General features: G+C 43.7%; 3 protein-coding genes across 3 annotated transcripts; all 3 read left to right on the forward strand.

Annotated features, from left to right (window-relative positions):
* Positions 1–477: 477 nt before the first annotated feature.
* On the forward strand, positions 478–1896 carry agtr1b (angiotensin II receptor, type 1b; the record flags this gene model as incomplete). The annotated part of the gene is made up of 2 exons (XM_083668296.1): positions 478–516; positions 625–1896. 2 exons carry the CDS (start codon positions 478–480, stop codon positions 1807–1809), a joined length of 1224 nt encoding a protein of 407 aa, XP_083524422.1. The 3' UTR covers positions 1810–1896.
* A 2533-nt stretch (positions 1897–4429) lies between these two features.
* Positions 4430–8684, forward strand: cpb1 (carboxypeptidase B1 (tissue); the record flags this gene model as incomplete). The annotated part of the gene is made up of 11 exons (XM_083664928.1): positions 4430–4494; positions 4829–4904; positions 5251–5375; positions 5668–5770; positions 5933–6034; positions 6155–6259; positions 6356–6466; positions 6714–6804; positions 6969–7171; positions 8171–8255; positions 8497–8684. The coding sequence occupies 11 exons, from the start codon at positions 4430–4432 to the stop codon at positions 8682–8684; spliced, it is 1254 nt and encodes a 417-aa protein (XP_083521054.1).
* Positions 8685–14783: 6099 nt separating this feature from the next.
* Positions 14784–26548, forward strand: gyg1b (glycogenin 1b). Its single transcript, XM_083672359.1, has 7 exons — positions 14784–14908; positions 16395–16530; positions 16863–17037; positions 17364–17526; positions 22383–22509; positions 24080–24296; positions 25131–26548. The coding sequence occupies exons 1-7, from the start codon at positions 14902–14904 to the stop codon at positions 25263–25265; spliced, it is 960 nt and encodes a 319-aa protein (XP_083528485.1). The 5' UTR covers positions 14784–14901; the 3' UTR covers positions 25266–26548.
* Positions 26549–27462: the final 914 nt, after the last annotated feature.

Below are 27462 nucleotides of genomic sequence, written 5' to 3' on the forward strand. Positions count from 1 at the left end.
TCTCACAGAGAAAAGTTTCCACAGAGCTAGACCCCTGCTGTCCTGTTTGTTTAGGTGTGTGCTGATTAGAAGTTCCCATGCTGGGTATCTTAGCACACAGTGGGCTTGAAACGTGACATGTCTTTACAGTGACTGGAGCCACAACTCTCTCCCTCTCCCCCACTACCTCAGCGCTTAATGGCGTTGTTATCCAAGCACACACTTTGGCATGCAGTCTTCATTAACACAGGTCGTAACACACGACATAAACGCTCTCCTTCCGGGGGCTGACAGTCCATCCAGATGGACGGCCCATTTGAAAAACACTGTACAGTTTTACTGTTGCCATTCATTAGCAAAGAGACATTTTAAATGGGGGGGCAAGATCCAGACTGTCTGTATAATGATGTTTCAAAGGGCATTTTTGGAATATTGAATAACATACAACATCTGTTTTTGATGGCCTCTTATTTTACAGAAATAACATAAAGCGTCAGGATGGTTTTAATGTGCAGGTCTTTAATGAGCTGGTGTAGGGTGAGCGCTTTCATGGTCGCTCGTGTGGATTAGCGTTTATGGGCCGTGCCTGTGGTAATGATGGCTCTTCTCCTAGACTGTGACATTTTTGTTGTGTTTCTTTTATAGGACTCGCTGAGCCCAAGGCCCAAGGCCCGTATTGGTGGCTACAGACGCACCCCGTCGACAGGGCCCCCCGTTTTAAAGTCCCAGGATCTGGCACTAAAAAGGAAAATGGAGAATCATACAGCAGGAGTGACAGAAGGGATCCATCTGAACTGCAGCACGTCCGGGAGGCATGATTTCATCTTCACCCTCATCCCTGTGGTCTATGGCTGTAACTTTGTCATCGGCATCGTGGGCAACAGCATGGTGGTGGCCGTCATCTACCGCTACATGAAGCTCAAGACGGTGGCCAACGTGTTTGTGCTCAACCTGGCCGTGTCTGACCTCACCTTCCTAATCACTCTGCCCATGTGGGCCACCTTCACGGCCACAGGCTACCAGTGGCCTTTCGGAGGCTTCCTGTGCAAGGCCAGCGCCGGCTTGGTGATCTTCAACGTTTACACCAGCATCTTCTTCCTCACCGCCCTCAGCATCGACCGCTACTTGGCCATTGTGCACCCGGTTCGCTCTCGCCGACGTCGCACGTTGGTGTACGCACGCATCACCTGCGTGCTGATCTGGCTGTTTGCTTTCCTGCTAAGTGTGCCCACTGCGCTGACGCGTGATGTCATCCAGATCCAGAACTCCAACACCACAGTTTGTGGCATCCTGCACTCCAAGGACCTCAGCCACGTGCTGGTGGCCATCAGCCTGATGAAGAGCCTGTTGGGCTTCCTCGTGCCCTTCCTCATCATCATCACCTGCTACTGCCTGATTGGTCAGGCGCTGCTGGGCGCACGCAGCATCCAGAAGAGCACCCGCTCACGGGACGACGAGGTGCTGCGCATGCTGGCGGCGGCCGTGCTGGCCTTCTTCCTGTGCTGGGCCCCCCACCAGGTGTTCCACTTCATGGAGGTGCTGGCCCAGCTGAAAGTGCTGGTGAACTGCACCATACTGGATGTCATCGACACAGCCATGCCCTTCACCATCTGCATTGCCTTCCTCAACAGCTGCATCAACCCCATCCTCTACGGCTTTGTGGGACAAAACTTCCGTAAGAACCTGCTGCGTCTGCTGCGCTGCACCCCTGCTGGGCCCGCTGGAGCCCACCCCAGCATCAGCTCCAAGATGAGCTCCCTCTCTTACCGGGCCTCAGAGGCCTTAAACCTCAAAGGCAAAAACAAGGACGCCATGTCTGACGTCAAGTGAGAGAAGACAGAGTGTGTAACCTTGCCTTCCTTGCTCTTTTAGTTCTGTGTTGAAAGGGTTTTGGTAGGTGGCACACCATGCTTTTAGAACCCCAACTGTATTACCAAGCACTGGACCATGTGTTGAACATGGCTGTAATGTTATATACAGAGGTATATACCTTTGTGTCCCAAATGAAATTAATTTGTCAATGAGACATTCAATGCATTGCACATCATAGAGGTTGCTAACAGCTGTCCAAAATATGAATATCTCTGTTGTCATCATGTTTTTAATTATAAACATCACATTACATAACATATAGATATAAAACATTAACACGTCACACTTACTTGCTTCTGGTAGATGTTTCACAAAAAAACTCTCATTAGTAAAGTCACAACAACAGGAAGTCCCTGTCCAATGAAAAAATATTTGGTGGGTTTGCAGCTCTAGAACAAAAGTTGTATGATTTCCTTTTGAAAAGTGATAGTGAAATATGTTACTTTTGCATTCCTGAATCTTGTCTTCACACAGTAGCATCTGTGCATTTATCCAACATTTGCTGGAATATCTGCCTTTGAACTGAGAAAATATGGGGAGGGAATTATAACTTATTTGAGCTAACATGACACACTTTGGTATTATATTTATTCCTATGACATATTTTACCTTAAAAGACCTTGTTGGAAAGCAACAAGGAAATCAATGATGCCAAAGCTTTAACAATGTCAGAATATCTGAGGTGCACCTGTCCAACTGGTTGTTCTGTCTACCTATACACCCTCCTATGCTCAACCAAAGCAACTTGTAGAGAGCGACTTGCTTGACGAGTCAGCGTGTACAATGACAACAGATTTCTCTGTTTTGCCTGTAATTGTAAAACAATTGTAATCCTTGTGACTGTGTTTGGTTGTGCGAACACGAAGTAGCTGTTCCTGTGATATTTTGTGCTCATAGTGGCATTGCCTTTGTATAGGGAGACTGGCAAGTAGTAGTTTGAAATGTTCAATTTTGTCTGGGAGAAATATATTACATAAATGTGTAACATAAACACTCCAGGTAGGGTGATTCTTATCTATTCAGTGTTTATCTGTGGCGGTGTCTTTGTGATATTTAAACATGTTGACGTTTAATAGATATTTTTTCTATTCTGTAAGTGTACAGTTCATCGAAAATATGTATAGTATATATGAATAAAATGGAAAGACAAATGCAAATCTACTCTTTTGTGATTGTTGCATTTTTTGATGGATGGGGACTGAAAATAATCTGAGTCACAATCAGAATCATCCACACACCTCCTTTGAAAATATGTCATAATTGTCAAGATAATACTATTCCACCAACTGACCACAGCCCATGCAAAGAATTGCCAAATCAAGGATATTGATAGAATATACAAAGTTCTAGATCGATAGCTATAAAGTTATAGATAGATAGATAGATAGATAGATAGATAGATAGATAGATAGATAGATAGATAGACAGACAGACAGACAGACAGACAGACAGATAGACAGATAGACAGATAGACAGATAGACAGATAGATAGATAGATAGATAGATAGATAGATAGATAGATAGATAGATCGAGCCAGCCGGAGGAGGAGTTGTACAGTATTTTTGCGGCAGGCAGAAAAGATCTCCCATAGCGCTCCTTAGTGCAATGTGGTTGTAGTAGCCTGTTGCTAAAGGAGCTTCTCTGCTCTGCCACAGTGTCATGTAGGGGATGGGAGGGATTGTCCATGATGGCCAGAAGTTTGGTCCTCATCCTCCTATTGGCCACCTCCTCCACAGTGTCCAGGGTGACACCGAGGACAGAACCAGCTTTCCTAATAAGCTTGTTCAGCCTCTTGGTGTCACCTTCCGTGATGCTGCTCCCTCAGCATACCACCGCGTACAGCACTGCGCTGGCCACCACTGACTGGTAGAACATGTTCAGCAGAGTCCTGCACACACCAAAAGCATCCTCAGGAAATAAAGCCGGCTCTGGCCCCTTTTATACAGTCCAGTCCAGTTTATTGTCCAGGTGCACCCCCAGGTACTTGCAGCTCTGGACCACCTCCACGTCCTAGTCCTCCTAAAGTCCACCACCATCTCCTTTGTCTTTCTGATGTTGAGTAGCAGGGGGTTCTGCTCACACCACTCAACAGAACTGTCCAGTCCTCTGTACTCGGTCTCCTGGCCTCCACTGACACATCCCCCAATAGCAGAATCGTCCGAGAATTTCTGCAGATGGCAAGTATCTGTGTTGTGCCTGAAGTCAGAGGTATGGAGGGTGAAGAGGAAGATAGATTGATAGAAATGTATTGATAGAAATAATAAGTTATAAGGCCATAGTCACAACTGATAGGGTCACAGGATCAGAATAAGACCTTGGCTCAAGGCTTTCTTGGCTTCCCATCATGCTAAAACATCCATGACTGGATTCAATCATAGGTTAATTATTGAAGGAACACCATTTAGCAGTAGAAAAACTCTGGAACCCAAATGTAGACCTAAAAATAACAGGTGCACATGCTTCTGTAGGAACGTGACATGCCATGGGCTGATGAACAGACGATGGGGATTGGTGGATTGGAGGAGGGTCAGGGTGTTATAAAGGCTAGCTGGAGCTGAGGTCCATCACATTGGAAACATGAAGGTCCTTCTGCTTTTGGGATTTGTGGTGGTCGCCTTGGCTGATGTGAAACGGTTTGACGGGTAAAATTAACCTTTTTTCGTTTCAACCACATAATTAATGTCTGGAAATTACATAACTGTTACTGTACTTAGACATGATGATATTACATGATTGTATCTTTAAGAGAGGAGTGAATAAAAAAATAAAAAAAGGTTTCTACATGATGCATATGCTAAGAGTAACTAACCCAATTCATAGTTTGGAGGTGCATATCACTCTTATTCACAGCAGATATATTGCGGAAAAAGACAGCAATAAAGAGTACAAATCGAGAAAGCTAAGAGTGAATAGATAAACAGTGGATTTAAGAAAGAGCCAATAACTGCTCTTCCTTGTTCTCTCTTGCTTCACCAGGGAGAAAGTCTTCCGTCTGAGTCCCGTACTTGACAACCATGTGACCCTCATTAAAGACCTGGCTAGCAGCATGGAAGTAGGGGCCTTATGCACACACAGCCTGCACCCTTCTCACTCTACATGGGTTCAATTGGTTTGTTAGAGGTGATGGAACTCAAATTGGACTGACTTCCAAATGTCATTCTGATCATTAGCACAATACTTGACCATATTTGTGTAATTATGCCCAAATCCAAAGGTCATGGTAACTCCTTCCTATCCCAATTCAACCCCTGGCTCTCCAAAATGACTGGAGTCAATGTTTAAATGATTAACATCTACATAACATTCTTGTAACTCCTTTAAGGTTCCCACTGGTCCTTTTTTGCTTTGTGTTATGAGGGTGTGAGTGTTCAAGTGTGTGTGTGTGGCGCCATCTGCAGGTTGACTTCTGGAGCCCTGACAGTGCTGAGCTGGTGACCATCGACATTGACGTGGACATCCATGTGTCTGCCGCCCACACTGACATGGTGTACAACATGCTGCAGCAGAGCGACATGCAAAGCTAGTGAGACTCAAATACAGATACTACTGTACACCATTCACCCGGTCTTCTGATTAAATCTGAATTTTGTCTATATGTTCAATGTTAAATATGAATACTTATGTTAGGACCTATTGATAAGTATAACCTTTTAAGCAAATATCCTTGCGCACCACTGTTATAAATGAAATATAATAATAATGATTATGCAGCATTATATGAAGCCTAATAATAGCTTATCATGTATGGGTTCAGGATAATCAGGTTACCACTGTATAGGATCAGTGATCTGATGGGGCACTCTCTCTGTTCTCAGTGTCCTGATTGAGGACCTGCAGGCTGCCATGGATGCCCAGAGGGACAACAAGGAGATCAATCCCAGATCCCACAACTACATGAAGTACAACAGCTGGGACCAAGTAAGGGTCGAGTCTCTCCCTCTCTCTCTCTACTTTCTCTCGACTCTCTCTCTCTCTCTCTTTGTATCCCCCCCTCTCTCTCTCTCTCTCTCTCTCTCTCTCTCTCTCTCTTTCTACCCCTCTCTTCCTGTCTCTGATCCATTCCTCCATGCTTGTATTCAGATCCAGTCCTGGATCTCCTCCATCTCCACCTCCAACCCTGCCCTGATCAGCAGGCAGGTGATTGGAAACACCTACGAGGGACGCCCCATGAACGTCTTCAAGGTATCACTAACCTTTGAGATAAACCTATAGTGATATTGATGATGATGTATTGACATTTTATTTATTTTGGTACAGACCTGTTGAGACCTGTTGGTATCGATCTCTCCAAAACACACACAGATTGGTAAGCAGTCCAGCTCCACCAAGCCCGCTATCTTCCTGGACTGTGGCATCCATGCCAGGGAGTGGATTTCCACTGCTTTCTGCCAGTGGTTCGTCAAGGAGGTGAGGCCTTTCATTTAAACACATCCTGACACCGACCACATTCCTCCAGTTTAGGGTGATGTAGTATCGTATGAAACCTCCTCCGTTCTTCCTCAGGCCCTGTCCACCTATGGCAGTGATTCTCAGATGACCAGCCTGCTCGACGAGATGGATGTCTACGTCCTGCCCGTGTTCAACATTGACGGCTATGACTTCACCTGGAAGAGCGTATGTTAACCATTAGGCCTACCTGATTGCTTTGCTGTTCTGTGATATAGTGCAGGTGTTCCAGTTTCTAAGGAAAGCATTATTATGCATTGAATATTTTGTAGAGAGTTACGACCATAGTTGATGTCTAATGATTCTATGCGAGGAAATTGAAAAGGCATGTGCAGATTGAAATGACTGCTACATTGTTGATCTGATTGTTGATGGTGTGTTGATGAGTGTGAATCTGTATATTCTGGACCTGCAGGACAGGATGTGGAGGAAGACCCGCTCCAGGAAGTCTGGTTCCAGCTGCATTGGTGCTGATCCCAACAGGAACTTTAATGCCGGCTGGTGCAGTGAGTAGAATGAAGAAATAGTCCCAAAGAGTGTTAAGTCTAATCATGACTCATTTGGAAAACAAATGGCAGTGGTATACCCACCCCATGTAAAGCATAGCCTACCATCATCCCATATGTCATTTTCTCTAAAACCTTGAACTCTCAACTCTGTGTGTTCTCAGCCACTGGAGCCTCCAGCTACCCCTGCAGCGAAACCTTCTGTGGCTACACGCCCGAGTCCGAGATGGAGGTCAAGAACGTTGCCGACTTCATCCGCAGGAACAAGTCCATAATCAAGGCTTACCTCACCATCCACTCCTACTCCCAGCTGCTGCTCTTCCCCTACTCTTACACCTTCGATCTGGCTGAGCACCATAGCGAGCTGGTTAGTCACTGTATAGTTGTCATACAGTCGACTAGTTCTGCCAGTCACTGAGCTTGAATGTACACTGACCAGTAAGATTGTGCAAGCACAGAATGTTCTTATGGTTTTGAAAATGATTTAGCGATATTCATACCTGGGGTTTCCCGTGCTGGTGAAAATAGCAGAGAAAGTATTGAATAAAACAATGTAATTTTCATTTGAAGTTAGCCATCAGTCAGTTATCTTACTGTTGACCAAATGCTTCTGTTCAAACTAAGCATGGCAACATAATCTACTAAGACAGAAACTAACTAATGATACTATGCATTAACTGCATTATGTCAAGCAGGCTGGAATCTCCATGTGGGTTAGGCGCTGAAATAGTTATGAGCTCTAACCAGACACTCCTAGACCTCTCTCCCTCCCAACTGGCTTCCACACCCTGCTAAGTGAAGCAGCTATTTCAACACTTGTCCATTTATCGCTCTTATCTCAAGCCCATACTTAGGTACTTCTGTCATTCGCTCCATGACTTCTGCTGCCATTTATCATTCTTATATAGGAATCGACTGGCCCTCTTGCCACTTACTTACATTCACACCGGGGTGTCCCAGGATCATTCACACCCCTGCTCTAGCTATCACACTTGTGTGCATCTCTACCTCTACACTCTCACCCTCTTTGTCCAATGCGTCATAGGGCAGAAGACCTCCAACATCCTCTCGAAATGATAGGAACAATTATATTGTGTCCATTGTTACGTTGAGAGACTTTCTTTGATTAGATTTTTCTCTGCTATCCGTGTGTCTGCCAAGAAAGCTACGTATCTTAGTTGGTCGTAATATCCTGACGGCATGTGTGATACAGTCAGTCGTCTCTCTCTGTGTGAATACATGCCGTAACCAGCACATTGTTTTGATGCATACTGTATGCTCATAGTCAGTATATTCTCTCATCATATAACTGTCATTATGCTCAGTCCCTTATTCAGTCTCTCATACTGTTGTCTCTGTGTCCTAGTTGAGTGTGGCTGAGGGAGCCTCCAAGGCTCTGCACAGTCTGTACGGCACCCAATACACCAGCGGTCCTGGTGCTGCCACTATCTGTGAGTACAACACAAGGGTTGTGTCCCAACTCTTCCAACAAGAGGAAATAGGACATAGAAAAGGAAGCATCTTTAATGCACGAGTTCAGCAACTTTGAATTTAGGATTAGCTGTATGCTAAATTGTTAAATTGTTCAGAATACTGCTTTCATTGAACTCTATATTCTGTCCCTCTAGACACATTAGCTTCCATCTATACTTTGCTCAGCTTATTCTAAATTATGTATTTCTCTGTTCAAAGACCCTGCTGCCGGTGGCTCTGACGACTGGGCCTATGACCTCGGGGTGAAGTACTCCTACACCTTTGAGCTTCGTGACACGGGGCGCTATGGCTTCCTGCTGCCTGAGTCTCAGATCAAGCCCACGTGCGAGGAGACCATGCTGGCTGTCAAGTACATCGCCGCCTACGTGCAGAAGAACCTCTACTAAGAAGGGACAACCAGAACCCCTGCCAACCACACCGCCCCCCCTCCCCCCCCCCCACACACACACCCCCACCCCCACCCCCTACCCGCTACCTCTCAGCGCTCTCGACCCCGTATCCATGGATACGCAGCACCACCCGCCTTGTTTTCTCACTGTGCATGACAGAATGTCAGGATGAGTGCAAACAATAAAACCAATGATCCGTTTCATCTCAGAATTCCTTGCTGAATCAAATAATGCTTTCTTGGTTTTAATAACAATGCAATATTTTAGAGATTAAACCACATTTATGATCTTTGGTGCAGAATCCCGTATAAGGCAGAGGGCTTGATACAACATTGACACAGCAGTGATTTTGTACAAATCATTTAATCAAACATATTTCTGAATTGTTAGTGTTTATTCAGTTTTGTTCAGATTTAGAACTCAAACACAGAGTTTTCTAGACTCCCAAGAAAATACAGTCAGACATTTCATCGAAACCTCCCTGAGCACCATGTTTACTGAGTAAACACAGGCAACAGTAGGAACATGTCAGGAGTTTGCATGATCTATAACTAAATACATTTGGACTGAGTGGTGAAGCCTGTCTCCAGACTGAGTAAGTTTAATTTAATCTTGTTTAAAGTCAGTGTGTTGTTGGTAGTATTGCTGTGACTATCCTGCCTGAAGCCCTGGGACCTTTCTGTTGAAAACAATCTGTTTAAAACCAACTGCTGTCAATCTCCAGTAGGAGGGGCTGAAACTACTCTGCAAGGTATTTAAGTCCTTACTCAGCTTTGACTAGAACTAAATACATTTGGACTGAGGGGTGAAACCTGTCTGGTCGTTAACTGATCGTTAGGTGGGAGGGGCAGCAACCATGCTAAGTCATCAGCAATTATAGAATCTGCACTCCTATCCTGACAGTCGAAGTGACAGCCGAGTGACAGCCTCTGAGACAGCCTCCTGACACAAAGACGAAGGAGTCAGTTTGTGGAGTCCATCGAGGAAGGCCAAACTATTAAGTATTTTTATTCTATTTGATAATTTTTTTACTACTCTGAGTGTATTGAGCGCTATCTACATCTTGTATTGCCCACAAACCCTCAATCTCTATACCGGCAAATATCACAATGTGCTTTCTCCCCATTCCTGTTATTTCATTCCTCAGGAGGACACAGACGCTACACCTCCCCTCGCAACCCTTCTAATCTAATCTACCCACCATGCTCAACTGACCACGACCTCACGTCGCGGGAGGACTTTGGAACTGCCAGTCAGCGGTCTGGAAAGCAGAGGCTATTTCAGCTTATGTCTGCTTCATGTCCCTCCACTTTCTTGCCCAGAGTCATGGATTACACCGGAAAACACAGCTACTCCAGCAGCCCTCTCTGATGCCTACTCCTTTTGTCATTCCCCTAGACTCTCTGGTCGATGGTGAGGCACAGGACTCCTCATCTCACCTAAGCGGTCCCATACAGTGCCTTCGGAAAGTATTCAGACCCCTTCACTTTTTCCACATTTTGTTGTGTTATAGACTCAATTTAAAATGGATTAAATTAAAAGAATTTGCCATCAATCCACACACAATACCCCAGAATTGCTCAGTTTGTAATGACATCCTAATCTACACAGTGTGTAATTGATTCCTATGCAAATCAGAGACCCTATAAAAACAAAGATATTAATTCCAAAATTACATTAACTATTATCCTTGCATTAAGATGGACTTAATTCAACTTGAGTGATTTGTTGATGACATTTTTTGCATTTTAGCAAATTTTAAGAGTGTCATAGCAAAGGGTCTGAATACTTATGTACATGAGGTATTTCTGTATTTAAATTTTAATAAATTTACTGAAATTTTAAAAAATGTGTTTTCGCTTTGTCATTCTGGGGTATTGTTTGTGGATTGATGGCAAATTCTTTTAATTTAATCCATTTTAAATTGAGACTATAACACAACACAATGTGGAAAAAGTGAAGGGGTCTGAATACTTTCCTAAGGCACTGTAATGTCCTTCCCCTGTCACATCTGTCCATATCCACCTTTGAATTCCATGCTGTTTCTGTCACCTCCCCCGTCAAACTTCACACTGTTGTTATCTATCATCCCCCAGGTCAGCTTGGCGACTTCTTAGAAGAGATGGATGTCCTTCTCAGCTTCTTCCCTGAGGACGGCACACCGCTCTCACTACTGAGTGACTTCAACATCCAGTCAGAGAAGCTTCACTCATCTGGAGTACTTGACCTTTTCAGCTCCTTTAACCTTACCCTGTCCCACTCTCCTCCAACTCATAAGGTGGATAATCAGCTTGACCTTGACTTCACCAGATCCTCCCATACCTCCAACCTTACTGTTACTCCTCTTCCAGTTTCTTATCATCATTTTGTATCCTTCTCCCTTCCCCTCAAATTCCCCCCCCCCCAGTCAGACTCTACCCACACTGTATCCTCTCGTCGTACCCTCTCCCTCAATGCTCTCTCTTCCTTTATCTTATCCTCCCTACCCTCTGTTGAATCCTTCTCCCTTCTATCAACTGATGCAGCCTCCTTCACCCTCCTGTCCACTCTTTCATCATCCTTCGACTCTCTCTGTCCACTGACCTCAAGGCCAGCACGATCCTCTCCACGTGCTCCTTGGCTGTCTGAAACCCTACAAGCTTGTAGAATAGGGCTCCGGGCACTTAAAACCTTATCTCTCTCTCCTCCTCAGCTACACCTACTCTGCATCAGCTGCTAAAGCTTCTTACTACCATTCCAAAATTCAATCCTCTGCCTCTGACCAAAGGAAACTGTTCTCCACATTTTCCTCACGCCTCAACCCTCCTCCTCACTGTCTGCAGATGAGTTTGTCAACCTACTTTGAAAATAAGTTGGATGACATGAGCAGCTCTTTCTCTCTACCTCTCGCCAACACTGCTACCACTCCTCCCAAACCCACTGCGCTACACTCGGTCTCTGGTTTATCAGCTCTTTCCCCCCTCTCCCCTGATGATATTCTAAAACTGGTCACATCCAAGCGGGCAACCACCTGCCCCCTCGATCCTATCCCCTCCCCCTTTCTCCAATCTATTTCCAAAGACCTCCTTCCGTTCCTTAACACCATAATTAATTCCTCTCTATCCACAGGATCTGTCCCAGCTGCCTTTAAGACAGCCAGAGTCAAGCCTCTTCTCAAGAAACCAATCTCCTTCAGAACAACCTCCTTGACTCTCACCAATCCGGCTTTAAGGCTGGACACTCTACTGAGACTGCTCTCCTTGCTGTCACGGAGGCCTCCACTCTGCTCGAGCTTCCTCCCTCTCCTCTGTTCTCATTCTTCTGGACCTGTCTACTTCATTCAACAGAGTAAACCACCTGATCCTTATTTCCACCCTCTCATAACTGGGCATCTCTGGCTCTGTACTCTCCTGGTTTGCATCCTACCTGGCCGATCGTTCTTACCAGGTGTCGCTGTCCTCTTCACAAGCCCTCACCACTGGGGTCCCCCAGTGCTCCGTCCTAGGGCCCTTACTGTTCTCCCTCTATACCAAATCTCTTCATAGAGTAATTTCCTCACATGGTTTCTCCTACCACTGCTACTCAGATGACACTGAACTCTTTCTCTCTTTCCCCCCCTCTGACTCACAGGTGGCAACATGTGTCTCTGCATGCCTTGCAGACATTTCTGCTTGGATGTCAGCCCACCACCTCAAGCTCAGCCTTACCAAGACTGAGCTGCTTTTCCTCCCTGGGAAAGCCTGCCCTCTCCAATACTTCTCCTCTACTGTGACCTCCTCCCAGACAGCCAAGAATCTTGGGGTGATCCTTGACAACCACTTATCCTGTGCGGTGAACATCACAGCGACATCACGTTCCTGTAGATTCTTCCTCTACAACATCTGAAGGATACGTCCATTCCTCACGAGAGAAGCAGCACAACTCTTGGCCCAGACACTTGTGATCTTGACTACTGCAACACACTCTTAGTCGGGCTCCCTGCCTCCGCCATCAGACCCCTGTACCTCATCCAGAATGCTGCCACCTGTCTGGTGTCCAATCTCCCAAATTCTCCCATGTCACCCCCCTCCTTCGGACCCTTCACTGGCTCCCAGTATCAGCTCGCATCAGATTCAAGACCCTGGTGCTCGCCTACCAGGCGGCAAAGGAAACAGCCCATCCCTATTTGCAAGCAATAGTCAGCCCCCAAACCCCTGCCCGATCACTCCGCGCTTCCACCTTGGCTGGCCGTCTGGCACCACCGCCTCTATGTGGATGCAGCAGTTGTGCTACTCGGTCACGGTTTTTCACTGTTCTGGCGCCCCGCTGGTGGAACGAGCTTCCCACTGCTGTCAGGACTGCAGAGTCATTACCTATCTTCCGCCGTAGACTGAAGACCCATCTCCTCAGGCTACATCTTGACTGTCCCTCCTAAAAAGCTCTTCATCCCCACTACCCGCCCCCACTACAGTTTCTCTACTGTAAAAAAAATAAATAATAATAATAATAAAAAACGTAATTCTTCCTTCTAGCATTGTGACTGCTAATGGCCCCTGGTCCAAGCATAGATTTGTTTTTCTTATGATGACTGCTGTACTTACTTATATTTGTTGTGAGTTGCTTTGGATAAAGGCATCTGCTAAATGTCAAAAATGTAAATGTAAAAATCTAATCCTTATCCTAATCCTAATACATCTCTAAATTGAAAATCACACTCAAATCATCCATATGCAATACATAGGGAATAGAATATGTTTAAGGATGAGCACTAATCTCAAAGAGTTAGTGTTTTGTGTATTTAAACAGCCTATTGAAGCACATGAGAAGGCAGAGAGAAAGAGAGGGCGCTATGGATTCATTGTGGGAACCTCCCAGAGTAGGCACTCTCTCATGTGTACTACTGGCTCTGCTCCAATGAGTGGGGGTCGGACTATCCCTAAGTATTCTGGTCCGGCTGCACAGTACGTGACAGCCATACAGTACAGGCTCCATGACAGCACCTTTACCCTGCCAAGTATGTGCTTGACTTAATAAATCGGCCACAGATGCATATTGTGTCTCACTGCATGAGCATGAATAAGGAAGGAAGAGAGGTGAATTTCACTCGCAGATGTGTCCATGGTTCACCTATGTGATGCATATCAGTATTGAGAAAATGATATTAAAGAAAATGTATTGATATTAACTGCAAATGTATAATTATGATATAGTGTAGGTTACATAATTTGATTTGTCTTGGTTTACCATAGTTCTTATGTCTATTACTTTACCATGGTGTACATTGGACAGACTGTATCAGTGTTAGGATTACACTAAAAGTGCACAAACTCCTACATTTAGAAAGGACACTCAAGACAACCCAGAATACCCTTACCCTGACCTATTATATAATGTGAAATAATAGGAGGGATGCAAATTACCTCCTACACTGTGGGGTACAGCTGCCTTGTTGGATGCAGTCAACACCACTAGATGGAGACAATATATAACAAAAAAAGAACATGTTGTTCCCATTGATATTTGGGTTATTTGTCTTTATTCCGGTCTTTACTATTGATAACATGATTTTCAGAAGATAGCCTATGAATATAACATTCAATTGATATGTCATAGGTCAGGTTGTCATAGGTCATGAACCACTGGATAGGATAGTGTCTGAGATGGTAAAGTAGAGCAAGTCATGCAAGTGGATCCTCTGCTCTGCCCCAGTCGTGTCTGACTCAGGTTTCATGTATGTAAGACACTGACATGTGAAAGTCATGTCAGCTGAAAACTTTTAACATGGCAGACAGCTATGAACATATACATGTATAAAATATTGTGGAAATAATTGTGTTACAGTAGTCTTTATGATAGGTAAGATAAGCAACAGGGGAAGTGCTGTAAAAGTATGCAGTGCTATAATTGAGTTTGTAGTACAGATCCTCTTGATATGACTATACAGTACAATTGACATGATGGTTATTGCCAATGGCTGTTGTCCTCTCAACATGTCCTCTCAAAACTACTTTGGAATCCAGCAAAAGAACCCAATGTACAGTACAGTAGGGGTGTGGGGTTGCTGGCGAAGTGCTCAATGGCGCATCTAAGTACAGAAGTGGGTGTGTACGTACAGACCTTGTCACGTGGCATGGTGTCTAGCGAGTGCCCATGCTGGTATAAATGCATCTTCATATGTTTTCTTAGTCCTTTCTCCAAGTAAAGCTGTGTGTTCAAAAGTCTAGGCTACAGAGTAGCTTCCACTTCGACTACAGTCATGGCAGGTACGTAACATTCTTGTACGGTTTAATGGTGTGGATACGGTAGTTTGACGGTGGCAGTGGGATACAAAGTAACTTAGAGTTGCAACATTTCTTGTCACTCTTCCGCAAAATTAGCTGACAGGGACCTATAGAATGGAGTTATAAGGCGCATTGGTTTGTAATATAGAGATAATAATGCCCAGTAAGTGTTGATTCCCAAAAGGCATTGGAAATGTCATAGACTGATTGTCAGCTTTTGTTTTTGAACATTCATGAGCTCGAATCCTTTGTTTTTTTAATGTTGCTACAATATAATTCTTTGACATGTCATTGTATTATTGTCTGCTGCTCCAGTTTACGGAATCTTTCGGTCATTTCTGCCCAGTTGCCTCCAAGAGAACACCATTTTCTCACGTAGCAGACTGAGCCCCGCCTGTCCTGTCCTACTGCAGTCAGTGTTCACTCTGTAGTCGTAGAACTTGCTTATTGAATTATGTTTATGCATGCAGCAGTCTGTTCTATTTTGCTTGTATATTAATAAGGTTTCTAGATTTGTATTTAATAAACTTTGCATTATTTCAGAAAGATAGCAAAGATCTGAAGTGTTGAGGATAACACAACTTTTTAATGCACGATGCTCCTCTTCATGCATGTTCATCTCATTGATATGAGATGAGCCCTTTAGAAAGCCTAAAACTTCCTTGCTCTATCCCTTCTATGGCTGACCTGTATAGAAGGAGACATGTGACATGCTTATGTAACTGCTCTTATTTAGTGAAGTGTGAATTCAGCAAGCAGTGATTCAAATAATGGGCCTCTGTTGACTGCTTTTTATGAGCACACATTTATTTGGTGTTTCTTGCCTAGAATATAACAGCATAAATCCCAGTGACCAATTTAAATGGGGTGCTACTGTATGGTTTACTTCATCAAGCTGTCAGCGTGCCTAGTTTGGCATATGAGGGCAATTTGAGAACTTGGTTTTTGCTGGGAGTTATCCAATGTTCCTAATATACGCTGTAGGCCAATATTGTTAACAATACTAAGGGCATTCTTTTACTGACCAATGGGGACTGCTCAGTTCTCAGAGTATTCCAGAGCCAAATACTGACACATTCACTAGTGGAAATTATGATATCACTGCCTCCTACAATCAATCCATTGTTGACAGTTGGCAGTTACATCAGAAATGTATAGATTTTCCTCTAATGACACCCATGTGAGTTGACAATTCTGACTGTAGACTAGCATGTTAAGTTGGAAAGTGCTGACATTGGCGGCATCGTTCCGACAACAGTCGTGAAGACATTTAGATATCATTACCCAATGTCCTTCAACACTTGGCCGTTTGTCTGATATCCCTTTGAAAATTGGCACATTTTAAAAACCTGTTTCATTTTGTGAACGTGTGAATGGAGAAGGTTACAGTAATTAAGTGTATTTCCCTCAGACAGCTTCATGCAAGGAGAGCCTAACAAACATGACTGTGTTCTTCTTCTTCATACAGACCAGGCTTTTGTGACGTTGGCTAGCAATGACAACTATGCTAAAGGAGCCATGGTGCTCGGCAAGTCTCTGCGCAACCACAAGACATCAAAGAAGCTGGTGGTACTCATCGGTCCCCACGTGTCAGATCCCTGCCAGTAAGAAACCTTTCCGCCCCAGAGTGATGCAACATCATTGTTGGTTCACTATACCCTTCACAACTTGTTATTGTGCAATGGATGATATTTTTTAGGGTAGGGCCACAGTTTGAAGAGATGATCTTAGACCTGTTATAAAGGGCAGGTACAGAAGTTACTGTTTGACCGAGTCGATAAAACATGCATACTTGATTAACAATTATTTGACATGCCAGTGGTTTAACATGCCATTAGAGCCATGTCATTAAAGCATGACAGTAGGTATGGAACTCATTACTAAACTCTTGTTCATGCGTTGAGAATGGTTAAGATTCCCTCCTCTCCTCCTTTAGGTCAGTGCTGAAGAGGATCTTTGATGAGGTCAGGCTGGTAGATTTGTTGGACAGTGGGGACATGACCAACCTGGCCCTGATGAAGAGGCCTGACCTAGGTGTAACCTTCACCAAGCTCCACTGCTGGAATCTCACACACTACTCCAAATGTGTTTTCATGGACGCAGATACACTGGTGAGAGGCTTAGGGTGTTTTGATGTTTGATCACCTTTGTTTCTGTGTTTGCTTCATTGCAGCAGAGGTGATGCTCTGTCAGGACATGCACAGCAGTTTCATGTGTCATTGTAGAAATATTTGGTAAAGTCAGTGTGGATTCATGGCAGTTTTGGTTTAAGATGCCTCGGGTCTGCACCCAAGGTACACATGTTGAAATCCCTCTTGTTAGGATATAACAAACAAGCATTTCACTCTGACATTTGTCACCCATGTCATGTTGAATGAGATGCATGGAACATTTTTCATATTCATCTTGGTTACAGTAAGTTATGTTTGTCTTGCAGGTGGTGTCAAACATAGATGAGCTGTTTGACAGAGAAGAACTGTCAGCTGCTCCAGACCCCGGTTGGCCAGACTGCTTCAACTCTGGCGTGTTTGTGTTCCGTCCTTCCAACGAGACCTATGGGAAACTCCTTCAGTACTGTACAGAACACGGCAGCTTTGACGGCAAGTCAGAGGGATAGTATTCCTGTCCTTTGTTTTTATGTTTTCTTCAAGTGTTAGACACCTGTCTTTGTTAGATATAGGTTATCATTGGAATTGAATGAACAACATGGTCAAATTGAAAGCTGAGACCATATCAAAGTACCATTTCCATGGTCTGATGTGATATGTGGTGGTTTTCCAAGAATGAAGATGCAATAAGTGTAGCATCCCAGATGTCTGTGGTATTTGCAGTTTGGGAGAGTTTGGATATTATCAGACATCTACAGTCCATTTCCAGCATTTGGGGTTTGACCATATTTAGCTAGGCTTTGAGTGCTTCTGTATGTATGATGTCAAACCGTGTGTTTACCTTTCCTCTGAGTAAAGCCTTTAACAGGCCTAGTGCTCGGACACAAGGCTCTCTTGTCACTGCCCTCCAGAGCTATTCTCGGGGCTCTCTAGGGTGGGGTGTGGGTTAAATTTGAGAGGCCCCATTTTGCAATGGGCACTTGTTGACATTAGGCATCTATCCTCCTTAGGACACCAGGGAATTGTGGTCTTCATTTTGGCTTCAAACCCAGTCCTACAACTCTACTGGAAATAGCTGCTACAGTACAGAAGTGGCTTCTACTTTTTGTTTGTTAAGGTTTTAATTAAAGTGAAAACCTACAACATTCCCTTTGGACATTGTTGCATAACAGAGCTGGCATCCTAGCACCCACTTGTGGCTCTTCAAAATATTTTGCTGAACAACAATGCAGGTTTTGATTGGAAAGAAAAAGCTCTTTCATGGCAAGCTTTTTTTATAGGCCATTTTAAGAAGTCACTTTGTTGGAGTTGAGTTTAATGATACTTTTTATGAGGGCAGCATTGAAACGGGCTCTTGTTTCTACTGATCAGTAATCAAGCCACTTTTAGGCCACAGATGTTACCATACACATGTAGTATGTGCCACAGTGGGAAGACTGGGTGGTGGAATGGAGTGGTGCTCTGTTCGATTATGCTTCAGTACATCAGTATAATATTAGGACAAAAAGACTAATGGCCTATTACAAATGTCAGTTTGCAGTTAGCAGTAATATACTGCATTAGGTTTGAGTGAAGGTGGTTGTCAATGGCCCTTTCTCAATTGTTAGAATCTCCATACCTTGTGTCCTCTCCTCTGTACTCCACTTGCATCCTACTCAAAATGCATTAAGAAGATTATCTAGGTTCTTCATATTCTCCTCCCATGCTTTTTGAGAAGAAGCAAGTGGAGGACGAAGGAGTGGACGCAAGGAATCGAGTTTCTAACAATTGAGAGGGCCAATGTCTGGCTAACTACTATAAAGCTACCAGTACCCTAACCTCTTCACAACAATGAATCACAATAGAACTGTTGTTTGTCTGATATTGCTAAAAGCTTCCCTTATCAAGTGTTCATCAAGAAACCAATTAGTTTGCTTAATGGTGCCACATGCTTTTGAAGTTCAGACTGGTTTTGGCTGCCTGAAGTGACCGTTGGCATGAATTCTATGACTGTCTGGCATCATAGAAGCTGGACGGCAGTCGCCCATAAATGTTCTTTTGTAAGGAATGCTCTCCAAAGCTCACACTAAGTGCTGGGCCCTTTTGCTACTCTTGTTAATGTCAGTCTATCTAGTTACACATCCCAAAAGAGGATTTGTTTGTATGTTTTAATCAGACATTTGATGTGATGCCATGGTCTAAAGCCCCAGATTAACAGTGTGGTTGAGTGACACACTGATGTCCCAGTGGTATGCTAATTGATAAGCTGTAGTAGTATTTATAGCCAGGGATGGTCTCTTCATGTGCTCTCTAGCTTTGACTTGCAGTTCCTTTGACCTTTTAATATTTCTTCTCTTCTCCAAGGAGGAATACATGCTGTACCCATGCTAACATGTAAAGTTAACAAGCTCTTGGGCAATGGCAGATTTGATGAAACGGTAAAAAGAAGGTTTGCCGGTCATGGGGCGTCTCTATTCAATTTCACCTTTATTGCTGTGGCTCTACCCAGAGGCAGTAATGTATCTGTGGACCTGTTGCTTCAATTTCATCTGCTGCCAAGGTAAACTGGCAAAGGACGTTTCACATTCTTGCTGGGCCCTGCTCATCCCCTGGAAATGAAGATACTGAGGCCCTTATTGAGTTTATGGAGCTGCTCATATGAGGAAAGCCCCAGGGGAGTTTCTGGGCTGAGTTGGATGGAGCGGACAGTGATGGCGTGCTTACACTATCTTAAACTGCAGCGGCCTGTGGTCTTAGAGGCAGTACAGCCCTGTGCTTATGAACACATACATATAATCTTGAAGTTTAAAGGTCATCTTCTAATGAAGTCTTGGCCCTGCTCTCTGTTTATTGTATCACTGTTGTAGCATGTGTCTGATGGCTTCTAGGCGATCTCCTCAATCTTCAGTACTGTGGAGAAATATATTCTTGTGTCATGGTTCTGCCCGGTTGTGAAATTCATAATACTCAATTAACTACTTGGCACACCCTCTTTTATATTATAACACACTCATAATGTGTTATAATATAAAATGTTCTGTTTATGTGTGAGAGAGGGATATCTTCAGTAAGATGTGCAGCCCCCCCCCCCCCCTCGCATAAGCCAGAGTGAACAGAACAGAAGCACCAAAACCTTCGCTGACAGATTCACCCCTACAACCCTAGCCTGCTGCTATTAATAACCAGAGGGCTCGCACCCTGCTTGATACCCTGCTACCATTGGAATGCAAGGGTCTCCTTTAAGCATGGTACATGTTCTGTACATTGTGTCTCTTTCACACACTGTGCTGGCACTGCAAATGCTACATACTGCCTGATCTAAATATAAAATCTCTGAATGTATTGTGACTCGGAGCAACTCTTGACAAGATGAATGACGATTCTCATTTTCATGATGTGAATAGTTTTTATAGGAGGGTAGGGATGTCAGGTGGTTGCTCTTTCATGAAATCGCCATGGCGTTCTAAGCTGCCTGGCTTGACTGTAGGCTCTTGACATGCGTGACCTTGTCTATGTTATAGCTGCATCTGGTCAACTCCTTACCTTACCCACATGTAACTGTAGGCCTATGTGCAGTAGCTTTAACACCAGCCAGGCCCTAACTTGGAGTGGGTAACCTTTCTTCAAGAATGCCACTATTTCTACAGTAGGCCTCTTTTGTGTCTTCTCTTTCAGTATTCCATAACAAAAAGGCACAGCCTTTTCCGAAAGGGTGTTGCACTGATGTATTGACTGGCCCATTCACAAACATGAGAGACAGCTGTCTGTTCAGTGTTTGTGTGAATAGACACACTGAGTGCCGCTGTATGTGAGAACTCCTGTTGTAATGGCTTGTCTGGATTGATTCCAGCAGACTGTGGTGCTGACTAAAGTAGGCTAGCGTCAGTAGAAAGCCAAATTGCTTTGGGTGTTACAGGTGTGTGGATCAGTTGGCTTTCAGCCTCACTGAAGTCTAACTTCACATTCAATAAACCTATTCAGAAACCATTAGCATCAGCATTAGCTTGTTATACCATGAATCAGGGTTCTTCATTACTGACAGTAATGCTGACAGCAAGTTCAGTACTGTTCCAGGGGACCCACAGGGGTGTGCAGGCTTTTGTTCATGCCCAGTACTAACACACTTTACACAATTCATCAAAGACTTAATGATTTAGTCTTTGAATCCGGTGAATGGGCATTGTCTTACAGATAATGGGACTCTGTCCACACTGTAGTTCAGGTGACGCCAGTCATAAGACAATGGATGGCCACCCACCACCTCAAGCTCATCCTTAACAAGACTGAGCTGCTTTTCCTCCCTGGGAAAGCCTACCCTGTCCAAGACTTCTCCATCACAGTAGAGAACTCTACTGTGACCTCCTCCCAGACAGCCAAGAATCTTGGGGTGATACTTGACAACCACATATCCTGTGCGGCGAACATCACAGCGACAGCATGTTCCTGTAGATTCTTCCTCGACAACATCAGAAGAATACGTCCATTCCTCAGGAGAGAAGCAGCACAACTCTTGGTCCAGACACTTGTGATCTCCCGCCTTGACTACTGCAACGCACTCAGGCTCCCCGCCTCCGCAATGCTGGGCTCCCCGCCTCCACCATCAGACCTCTGCTGCTCATCCAGAATGCTGCCACCCGTCTGGTGTCCAATCTCCCCAAATTCTCTCACGTCACCCCCCTCCTTCGCACCCTTCACTGGCTCCAGGCAGCAGCTCGCATCAGATTCAAGACCCTGGTGCTTGCTTACCGGGCGGCAAAGGGAACAGCCCATCCCTACTTGCAAGCAACGGTCAGCCCCCAAACCCCTGTCTGATCACTCCGCTCTTTCACCTCGGCTGGCCGCCTGGCACCGCCGCCTCTACGTGGATGCAATAGTCGCGCTGTTCGGTCACGGCTTTTCACTGTCCTGGCTCCCCGCTGGTGGAACGAGCTTCCCGCTGCTGTCAGAACTGTAGAATCACTACCTATCTTCTGCCATAGACCAAAGACTCATCTCTTCACTGTCTCTTCTCTTGACTGTCCCTCCTAAAGACCTCTTCATCCCCAATACCTCCCTGTACAGTTTCTCTACTGTAAATACATTTTAAAAAATAGTAGTTAGTAGTAAGTAATTCTTCCTTCTTCTTGCATTGTGACTGCCAATGGCCTGGTCCTAGCATAGATTTGTTTTTCTTATGATGACTGATGTATAGATGATTTACTTACTTAGACAAATGTACTTGTTGTAAGTTGCTTTGGATAAAGGCGTCTGCTAAATGTCTAAAATGTAATGAATGGATGAAAAGGTGAACCTTAAAAGGTGGTTTACTAAAAATACAAATGAATATCAACCATGTGTTTATTGCTGACTGATTTTGTTTTTCTCTGCAGGAGGGGACCAAGGGGTATTGAATGGCTTTTTCAACAGTTGGGCAACAGCAGACATATCTAAACACCTCCCCTTTATCTACAACCTCAGCAGCATAGCAATCTACACTTATCTTCCAGCATTCAAGCAGTAAGTACATATGTAAATTTTAAATTGACAGCCAAGTCACAAATACAGCTAAAAAAAGTCAATTTTCCAATTGCCATCATCTACTCTGAATGGTTAACAGACTTAATGACATGGTAACGGGTAAGCCTATGCAGTGTATACCGAATTTGTGACTGTCTGAAGATTCGCAATGACAGTTTAAGAGGCACACATTCTTGTTTAAAGGCTTATGGGTATCCCCTGTATCCTTGGCGGTAACCTTGTTGAGACCAGACTTTCCTAGTTCGGAAAGCCTGGGGAAATCCTTTGCAGAAAGTAGTACAAAGGGGTGTAAACCCATTTGAAATAAGTGATACCTTGCCCCTTAAACCAATCAAATACCTTGCTTGGGCAGAGTTTTTCCTTCAGGTTTTCTTCCATTTTCATCAATGTTGCAAGCTAGCATATAGGCAACAACTCTCTGCAAAATAGTCCTACCCAGTCTAAAAGAAGACTCACTTAACAACAAGCATCCATACTATGGGCATGTGGGGGAGGGTTCTGGAATGTAACATCCAATGAAATTGCGAGCACCTTCTCCCATCGCTATGCATTGAGTCAAGTTATGCATACTCACTAAACATATTTAGAAACAAGAAATAGTCATACCGTGAACATTTTAGAAAATACTATGATATTTGGACAATATCGCTCAGCCCTAGACTCAACTACCTGTGAAACCCAGGACAGTGATAATCTTGGGCATGGGCTGTAAAGTAGAGATGGGAGTAAGCGGATATACAGTCACATGAAGGAGTATTCATGCCATGACATCAGGTTACCAGGGAGGAGGTTGTGGGTGCAGCAGCAGTAGCCTGACTAATCTCCCCCTGTCCCCCCTGACCTCTGTGTTGGGCTTGGATATCCACCCTGGACTCCAGAGCTCTGATGCTAGATCTTAAAATAGACCTGCTTATTTAAAGACCTTTATGCTTGTCGAAAGGGCCGCTCGTCACTGTGGCCTGCCTCTCACTCACTCACTCACTCTTCTGTCTCTCTTGTTTTCCCCTCTGCAAAAGAGAAGCACTCATTAGTGAGTGCTTGGCTCTCAGGATTAACAAGAGTTAATCACACCCCCTGGCAACAATATAAATGAGGGGACAACATGTATCTACTTGTTGGTAGTTCTCAGCATGGCTAGAACTCAAAGTTTTGGCACTGAAGCACCCCGGAGTGCCAGCCACAGGCATGTGGTTGATTTGTGTATACATGCGATAGACAGGGCTGGTAATGTGAAATGACCTTTTTTTCGCAGGGCTTGGCATATAACTCTGGGAATCTTGTGACAGAAATTTAGCACACATGACTTGGTTGTGTATTCAAACCTGTTTGTTGCCAACGTCCTTATTTCCCACAAGAAACCATTTTGAGTAGTGATGATGGATTGTATTTATTTTAAAACTTTTCCTGTACTCAAAGGCTTATATTAACTTCTGTCAACGCAAGTAATTTGTAGTTGTCATGCTGTAACATCTAAAGCCAGTCCAACTTGAATCTGCCTTGTACTAAATGCAAGTTGTCTGTTTAATTCACTCGTCATCTGTCATTTCAGATATGGTGGCAACGCCAAGGTTGTCCACTTCCTGGGTAAGACCAAGCCATGGAGCTACACGTTCGACCCCAAAGCCAAGAGGATCAGGGGAGATATGCAGGAGGCCTCCACACATCCCACCTTCCTTCTGCAGTGGTGGACCCTGTACTCTAGCTCTGTGGTGCCCATGCTCCACGAGCACTTTGGAAACCAGCCCTTCTACACAGGATGTGTGGAAGTGAGTCACCAAAAAACACAGCATTATAAAAAAAAAAAATTGGGTTTTTATTTAGTTTTAAGTGTGTAGTTGGATGTCTATTTTAACTGTATGCAATATTTGTAGATGTACTTGAGGCTGTGGTATATCATAAATGTTGGCACAGCTATGCCATTGATTCTGTAACAGTGACCCTAGTTTTGCTTGTATTCATAATGTGCCACAGTCTCTCCTGCATTATAGTTAGTAAATAACTGGTCAATGTTGATTATTTATGCCTTCTACTGTAAATTGTGGAGGGATCTGGCCCCTCTTGTCTCTTAGTACAGTTTTGGGCCATGAATGTGATTTGGTCCAAATATTCCAGTTTCTTGGCCAACTAGATTTAACGTCGTAGGTGACTGAAGTTAACTGTTGTATTTGAGTGTTAATGATCTGTGATACAGTATCAAACTTTCATCTTATTCATCTGGTAAAGGTCATTTTTAAGAATGAGAAGGTTTACTAAAGAAGTGTTTGACATGCTGGCTTGACAGTTGACGTTCTCATCAGTGGTCACTAATGCTGCTTTTGGTGAACAAATCAGTTGTAGCTTTTAGCCATAGGCCTACAGTAGTTAGGCCTATGGCTAAAAGCTGTTCGCTTGTGGTAGATGGTTTGGAATAGCATCAGTGTCCACTCTGTTTCTGGATAGCATCGACGTGTTTGGGATCATTGCACACAAGCTGCACTGATTGCAATGGATCAAGTGTTCTGGAGAGTCCTGTCTTGTGGCTGTTTCCTTCATTGGTTGAGTGCCTCTCCATTCTGTATTAAAATGTTTTGTTTTTTTCTTCCTCCCTTCTTCCTGTTTAGGAGACCTCATCACAAGACCAACTTGATATGTCCTCAGAGGAACGCAAGCAAAAATGGGAGCAGGGCCAGGCAGACTACATGGGAATGGACTCTTTTGATAATATTCAGAAAAAGCTTGATGCCTTTCTCAAATAAAGATGTGATGAAGGGAAGGTCTACATACAAGAGAACACATGCGGTTTTTAAGATTGATTCCATAGGTGTATGAAACATGCTGAAATACAGTTTAGTTTTTTCTTCCCCTCTCCTATCTCCAGAATAGGGACAATGCTGTTGTGATGGGAACATTCTGACAACTATGCAATATTACAGTGTTTGTCCTGTCACACGTTCCTCTCTATATTCGCTAAAGGTTTACACACACTGTGAAGCAAGAATTACCAATACAATCATGATTTGTACTGACATGTAATTGACATTTTTTCATAATTACAATCACTGTTTTTTTTTCTCCTCCAAACTCCCTAGCAAAATGTGAATTAAAGGAATTATAAGTACAGTGTATGGCCTGTCCAAATATGGACATACAAAGGGAGCCTTTGTTTTGCACTCATCCCCTTTGCAAATACGGGGGTGGCTTGCGATCTAATAAAGCACTTAAAGCATTGTCCTGCAGTACTGTGCCTGTGTAAGTGGTTATCTATCAAGCTACACAACACAATCTAGGACTAACATGTTTATTCTCTGCTTGTGCCTTTTTTCCCCATTCGGACAGTTGAACATTGAGTAGCACCTTTATTGAATCTCTAAACTGTAACATTTCTAAATGTTTTTTTTTTTTTTTTTTCCTTATGATCTCCTCATGGAGATATACTGCTGCCTTAGTTTTTGTATCGTTTACAATGCGTCTCTGCTGTAACGGTGACGACCACTTCTTTGGCCTCTTTCACCCAGAGTAGATTTTCAGTTGACCTTACCCCTCACAGCTGGACCCTGAGTGCCTGTTACACTCTAGCCTCCCATGACTGGAGGCAGTTCTCTCTCTGCACCTTCTATTCTATATACTCTGTTCTAGGTTCTATTCTATCTACTCTGTTCAAGGTTCTATTCTATATACTCTGTTCTAGGTTCTATTCTATCTACTCTGTTCTAGGTGCTATCCTATATACTCTGTTCAAGGTTCTATTCTATCTCCTCTGTTCAAGGTTCTATTCTATCTACTCTGTTCAAGGTTCTATTCTATATACTCTGTTCAAGGTTCTATTCTATATACTCTGTTCAAGGTTCTATCCTATATACTCTGTTCAAGGTTCTATTCTATCTGCTCTAGGGAGTGGTTCCTAATGCTGTCCTCACACCTAGATGCTGTAGTTCTGTTTGCATTAAGCTTTTTAAGCACGGTTGTTTTACTTTAACGACATGTTTCCTGTATCACAGCCCCTTTCACCTGCAAAAATAAAAAAAAGTAGTGGAAATAATCAACTGCGCTGTTTTTCTTTGGACCATCTACAGTACTATACAGTACACACACACAGTGGTGTTCTGTCAACAGTTATACCAGTGTTCGTGTGCTTAGATTACTATCATATTTTTCCACAGCAAATGACCTTGGGGGTATGAATTTGGTTGAAAGGAAATAAGGCCTGCACATACACTCACTGAGGACTTTATTAGGAACACTATACTAATACTGGGTAGGGCCTCCCTTTGCTTTCAAAACAGCCTACATTTTTCCTGGCATTGATTCCACAAGATGTTGGAAACATTCCTTTGAGATTCTGGTCCATGATGACATGATTGCATCACGCAATTCCTGCAGTTTTTTCAGGTGCACTTTCAAGCTGTGACTCTCCCGTTCTTCCACATTCCGAAGGTGTTCTGATGGATTCAAATCCGGTGACTGGGAAGGCTACTGAAGAACACTGAAGTCATTGTCATGTTCATGAAACCAGTTTGAACGACTTTTGCTTTGTGACATGGTGCATTATCATGCATGAAGTAGCCTTCAGAAGATGGGCAAGTTGTGGCCATGAAGGAATGCACATAGTCAGCAACAATACTCAAATAGGCTGTGGCATTCAAGCAATGATTGATTGGTATTAACGGGCCCAAAGTGTGCCAAGAAAACATTCCCCACACCATTACACCACCTTGAGAAGGTGTACAGGTGTTCCTAATAAAGTGTTCGGTGAGTGTATTTTTGCAGTGTTGTTAAGGCAAAGCAATGTTACATGATAGTGAAGATAATGTAATAGAAATACACTTCATTACTATTGATCTGTATAATCCTCATGTAGAAGCATGTCAGGTTTATTGTATGGACAGCTCTACAGGATAGTAACAGGTGAATTAAATCAAATCAAAATCAAATCAAATTGTATTTGTCATGTAC

Source organism: Argentina silus (assembly GCF_951799395.1).
Source record: "Argentina silus genome assembly, chromosome: 1".
NCBI classification, from domain to species: domain Eukaryota; kingdom Metazoa; phylum Chordata; class Actinopteri; order Argentiniformes; family Argentinidae; genus Argentina; species Argentina silus.

Excerpts from the sequence above, each read along its gene's own strand:
- gyg1b (XM_083672359.1), top strand. Across the intron at positions 17,038-17,363 it reads TCATGGACGCAGATACACTG|GTGGTGTCAAACATAGATGA; the intron begins GTGAGAGGCTTA and ends TTTGTCTTGCAG. Across the intron at positions 24,297-25,130 it reads TCTACACAGGATGTGTGGAA|GAGACCTCATCACAAGACCA; the intron begins GTGAGTCACCAA and ends CTTCCTGTTTAG.